This window comes from Solanum stenotomum, chromosome 6, assembly GCF_019186545.1.
Source record: "Solanum stenotomum isolate F172 chromosome 6, ASM1918654v1, whole genome shotgun sequence".
NCBI classification, from domain to species: Eukaryota; Viridiplantae; Streptophyta; class Magnoliopsida; order Solanales; family Solanaceae; genus Solanum; species Solanum stenotomum.
The window spans coordinates 449,552-455,152 of NC_064287.1; the positions used below are offsets into that span (position 1 = coordinate 449,552).

At 31.2% G+C, this 5,601-nt stretch overlaps 1 protein-coding gene across 1 annotated transcript; it reads right to left on the reverse strand.

Annotated features, from left to right (window-relative positions):
- Nucleotides 1-2,417: 2,417 nt before the first annotated feature.
- On the reverse strand, nucleotides 2,418-3,368 carry LOC125867166 (agamous-like MADS-box protein AGL80). Its single transcript, XM_049547595.1, has one exon. It carries the CDS (start codon nucleotides 3,366-3,368, stop codon nucleotides 2,418-2,420), a length of 951 nt encoding a protein of 316 aa, XP_049403552.1.
- Nucleotides 3,369-5,601: the final 2,233 nt, after the last annotated feature.

Here is a 5,601-nt window from a genome sequence, read left to right on the forward strand (position 1 = left end):
AAGTGAAGCTCGCTTAAGCAAAAGGCCTATCACAAACGTGAAGGGTATATAACTCATGGACCAGAAAAATCAGCCAACTCTCAGAACATCGAAAGGACCATCAGGTTTCGTTTGGAATCCTATATATACAAATCATATTTGAAAATTGACTAAACTTAACGTTCTGTACAAAATGAAAGCATTGAAACACAAATCCGAGTTTGATTCGGGGACAATATTGGGAGGGGTAAAATAAATACTTTACAAAAATTTCCAAAAAAAGCTGGTCAGATCGTAAAAATTAGGTCTCACACACGCACTACATCACTGCATTTGTTGTTTCAGTCACAAATGATTTCCCATATCAAGTAGAATAGTGAAATTGTCGCTTCTGACTAAATTTGAAATGTAGGTGAGATACATCCCCATATTAAGAATTGCACCGCATCTCTTTACCACACACCAACCTTTTTATAGCGACCATTCTTCCTCTAGTTGAAATTCAGTAAGTTAGTGATGCGGAGCCGCATGTGGACATCCGAAGACATCAGCATCACTTTATGGTAACAAACTATTTGATCATTTTCAGCTTTGAACCTTTTTACTTTGTTTCTACTCAATCGCTTGTAAATTATGAAAACCAACTTTTCAAGTCTTAAACATCGTAAATGCCTTTTTTCTCTCTGAAAACACAATAGTTTAAGCTTAGAAACTGACAATTACGTAAAACACAAACTTATCAAATCACAAAAAACTTAAACTACTTCTTATCCTCAAGGAATTCGAAACATCAACATCATACAGACTCAAACTTCACTCTTCTACCTAGCAAGAATTCGACTTGACACGAACTAGAATCATAGAAGTGACAGTTTATCACATGACAACATTTAAGCTCCATTATCATTCATACAGTCTATCTATTATTTCATGAAAACTATTTGACGATGGTAATCACCTCTTCTATTAATATGGGCCAACTCAGGAAAAGAGGATCTCCGAAATATATAATATAAATGAAACTAGAGAATTTAAGATTCAGAATCAAACACTAACTCTTAGGAAGATGTCAACATGCACACACATAGTATCATAAGCTTGTCCATTATTTATATCTCAGCTAATTCATACATATTCATTTTAAGGTCAATTAGGACTTTTGGGGTACAACAAATGAAAAGGTGAAGACAAACAGTCACCACTCGTGGAAAATGTCAACCAAACAGACAACAACTATCAATACCAACTTGACGCATTAAACTCTATAGGACTGACAACAACTTAATGAAAACATTAACACTCAATATCATGGATCATTTTAAAATTGACCTAATTTATTTGGATCATATCAGTCACCTGTTATCAACCAAACTATCCATAGTATCTTACATTGACTTTGTCTCTAGCAAATCATTAATTGCACAAGTCATCCGATTTTACAATAAAGACAACTATTGAGAAAGATCTAAGTATAAATAAAACCTAAAAGACATACTATAACGCACGAATATGCATAACCAAAAATAGATATACAGACCATCCGTTGTTAAAAATTAACAGTACATGGCCAAACGAGAAAAATTATCACAACATAAACATGCCTATTCGAGTCAAATGAACATCTTAAAAAAATATTTCAACAAGCTTAAAACATTCACTGACATGTTTCAGTAACCTTAGGATATTTTTAAATCTCAATTTTTATATTAAATTTTGTGTATTATTAACCGTCGTAGTTCAGTTCTTACCTATTAATATATTATGATCTCTCTTGCCTTATTTTTTATTTCTTATCTGAATATTTGTGTCTTCCAATTGATAAATAAACACAGAAAATTATATTCCTAATGTAGGGGATACATTTATTTTGTCCAATAGACTTTGAACATAGGAAGAATTTCTCTACTTAACGAAGGGAAAAAAATGAGAAAAATGGAGCCAAAATATAAATGTGATGATCCAATTCTCTGTTTTGGGAGTGCAAACATCAATTCTAAAAATTAAGTCAAAATAGAACATTCGAAGTTTTTAACATACAAAAGCTACAAAATTAATTAATCTTTTACTAGCACAATATTTTTTAAAAAATATAGGTATATTAAATAAGACAATTAATTATATTTTTTTAATTCAATTGTAATATTAGAAGTGTCACTACTTTACACCAGAAAGTTTAAAAATAAAATTTTACCCTATATGTAAATTGGTTTGTTAAATTATGAAGTGTGAGAGGTCATTTTAGAAAATTATACTAACAACAACATTTCAATAATAATAGTAATAAATGAAAAATAAATAAATCAATATCTAATAAAAATTAAAATAATTGACCATCGATTTAATAAGTGAATGAAACTACAAACTTTGAAACAAATCAAGGAATACGACAGAAGGACACTTCAAAGGAGGACGAAGGGAAACTTAAAAAAAGGATCATCCTATAAAGTCATTACAACATCACCCTTCCAGTTGAGAAACCTAGAAATTGTACGACTATCTGGTAAGTCAACAAAGGAATTCTGATTGTTACTCATTGACGTTGATATACCAATTGAAGGGATATCCATTGAAAGTTCCATTTGCTGGTTCATTGTAGGAGACACTGGAGAATACATTGGAGGAGCCATCACTAATGAAGGCATCGGAGAATCAATCATTGGTGAAGGCATTAGAGAATCCATCGTTGGTGAAGGAATCAGAGAATCCATTATTGTTGACGGCATTGGATAGGTCAGTCCAGGTGTTTTTCGAACAGCCATGTGTTGAGCCATTGGAGAAAAAAATTGTGGAACCATTGGAGGAAACATTTGTGAAAACAATAGAGGAGAAGGAGTCGTCGGTCCTTCAGAGTTGTTCCTACTGGGTACCATTGGTTCAACAATGGGTTGAGGGGCATTCGATGTAGAACCCTCTCCATTAGCCTCTTTTATCATTAGTTCACATACTTGTTTGAGATTCTTCTTGATTACACAACGTAGTTCGTTGAGATAGGAAGGGTTTATGTCAACAGAAACAGTTTTTCTCTCGAACACCTCATACATTTCATTTGTCATTTCCTTGACCCTATTTTCCTTTCTTACCTTTTGAAGTTGTTCCTCCAACTTCTTGATCCTTTGCATGGTGAACTCTTCTCTTGTCACCATGTTTTTAGATATATCCAATGTCGGCAACTCTTTAAACCTTATAAAAGTGTTGCATACAAAATCATTATTTGGAAATGTATATGGTTCATTTATGTAAAGGTCGTATATGACTGTAGGCACTTCAACATCACAAAGTGTTTTCAGTTCATCAGATTTTTTCAAGATCCCTTTCAGTCTTTTATTATATGAGATTTTTCTTTTACTATCATCTTCAATGAAAGCATAGTTCACATTGTTTCTAGTCATGGCTAAAGGGGAGGAGAAATGTGTTTGTTTGGATGTGAGGGTTCAAATGGTTTTGTTGTAGTAGCAGTAGTAGTTGGGATTTTCTTTCCTAGGATTGACTCCTATTTATAGAGAAAATTTAATTATGTATAATTTTAAAGTTTGAAATAGAATTTTGTTTATTGCTAGCAAGAACTATTTTGGAAAAACACTAAATCAGGGGATATTAAATAAAAGTTAGATAGAATTATCTTAAAATATATTTGCTTATGGCTCTGGTATTATGTTGACCATCTTATTAGGAAAAATATTAATGTTCTTTAAATTTAGGGAAAAGGATCTCAAAAATACTCCAACTTTGGTCCAAATTGTTGTTACGATACCAAACTTTGGAAAGGACCTTTTACCCCCTATACTATTAAATAGTGTATTTTAAAGGTATCTATGTGCTTACGTGGACATCATAAATATTGCATCATTTTAAATAGTAATGTGTCCACGTGGGCACATATATACCTTTAAAATACACTATTAAATAGTGCAGGGGGTAAATGGTGTTCCATAAAGTTTGGTATCATAACAGCAATTTCGGCCAAAGTTGGAGTATTTTTCAGACCCTTTTCTCTTAAATTTAAGTAGTGTATATAGGGAATGGTCATAAAGTTATTGCAAATGTATTTGTTTACTCATTTCCTATATCGAGTTATTTTTAAAAATTAAAAGTATATTTTAATTCAAGGATGTACATGATTAAATATTGAAATAAGGGAACATTTATATATTGGTTAGGAATATTGAAATATAAATTAATATGCTTAAAAATATTCAATTTTTATGTTTAATTTAAAAACCACAAGTATTTTTTAAATCTTAAATGGTAATGTATGTATGATTGAAGAAGTTACATCGCTTGTCGAATCACATTATTATTTTCTTTCATTTTGGATAAACCATATTTAGTTTAAAAATTATGTTGCTTTCAAATATATTTGAAAGTAAATCTTGCTTAAGTATGTTTTTCTTAATGTTCGATACTCACCAACCTGTCACTCGATTCAAATTATACATATTTCTATATTAGTTTTGAGACGTCAACCTGAAATAATTGCACAAAACACTTATCAAAATGTTGTGTTTACAATAGTGTTAAAATGAAAAGATATATTTTATTCATTTTAAGAAAAATACTCAAGATGAAGAGAAATTATTTGAAGATGTCTTACTAAATTTTAATCAAATGAATATGTACATTTATTACTCTGATGAAAAAATCTCGTTTTATAGTCAGTATGATAAATATTAACCATATTGGGATCCATATATATATATATATATATATATATATCTTTGATTCTTTCTAACTAATGTCTATCTCTTTATATGATAGGGGAAGAAAGAACTTCATTTTTATTGAGTTTATGTCTTGTTTAGTTAAACCCGTTTAAATGTAATGATCCATCCTTTCATTTTAAGAAATACCCGCAGTAAATTTCTTGAGTCTAAAATTGGGTCTATCTAGTCAAGTAAAGCTAGGATCGACCCGCCTTGGCGGAAAAAAATATTTCACTTACATAGGATTATCCAGGAAAGGACTGTCTTTGACCACTATCGCAGTCCCTTGACTGCTATAGCTCTAGTGGTCCCTTGTCCATCATAGCAGCACACCACAATGGCCCCAATAATTTTTACTCCTTCTCTTCTTAGTCCATGTTTGAAAAGGGTTGCCTCTTCCTAAAAATGTCCTAGAGTTATACTCCGTCTGTATCAAATTACCTGTCCACTTTTCCTTTTTTAGTTGTCCCTAATTACTTGTCCATTTTGACAAATCAAGAAAAGACAAAAAAAAATCAACTATTATACCCTCAATTTATTACTTTGAAAAATGTAGAATTTCTTGAAAATCTTAAGTTTTTAATTCATTCACTTCATAATTAATAGGGGTAAAATGATAAACTCACTATATCAATTATTGTCTTCTTAATAGGTGTACCAATTCAAAAGTGGACAAGTAATTAGGGACAAAGGGAGTATTAAAGAGAAAACCCTTGATAACAGAGAGACAAGGCTCTCAATACGTACATTTCCAAACCTTAGATCTCCGAGAAGGGTTAAGAGACATGACTATATTCAATAACAAGGTAGCAACAAATTCCTTTCTCGACAATAGCATCTTAAGAACTCACAAACCAGATAAAACTGAATTAAGAACCACCTTAATAAGATCTTAAGAGTAGGTATTGGTAGTTTCTAGAAT

Coding starts and splice junctions, on each gene's coding strand:
- LOC125867166 (XM_049547595.1), bottom strand. CDS start 3,368: ATGACTAGAAACAATGTGAACTATGCTTTCATTGAAGATGATAGTAAA.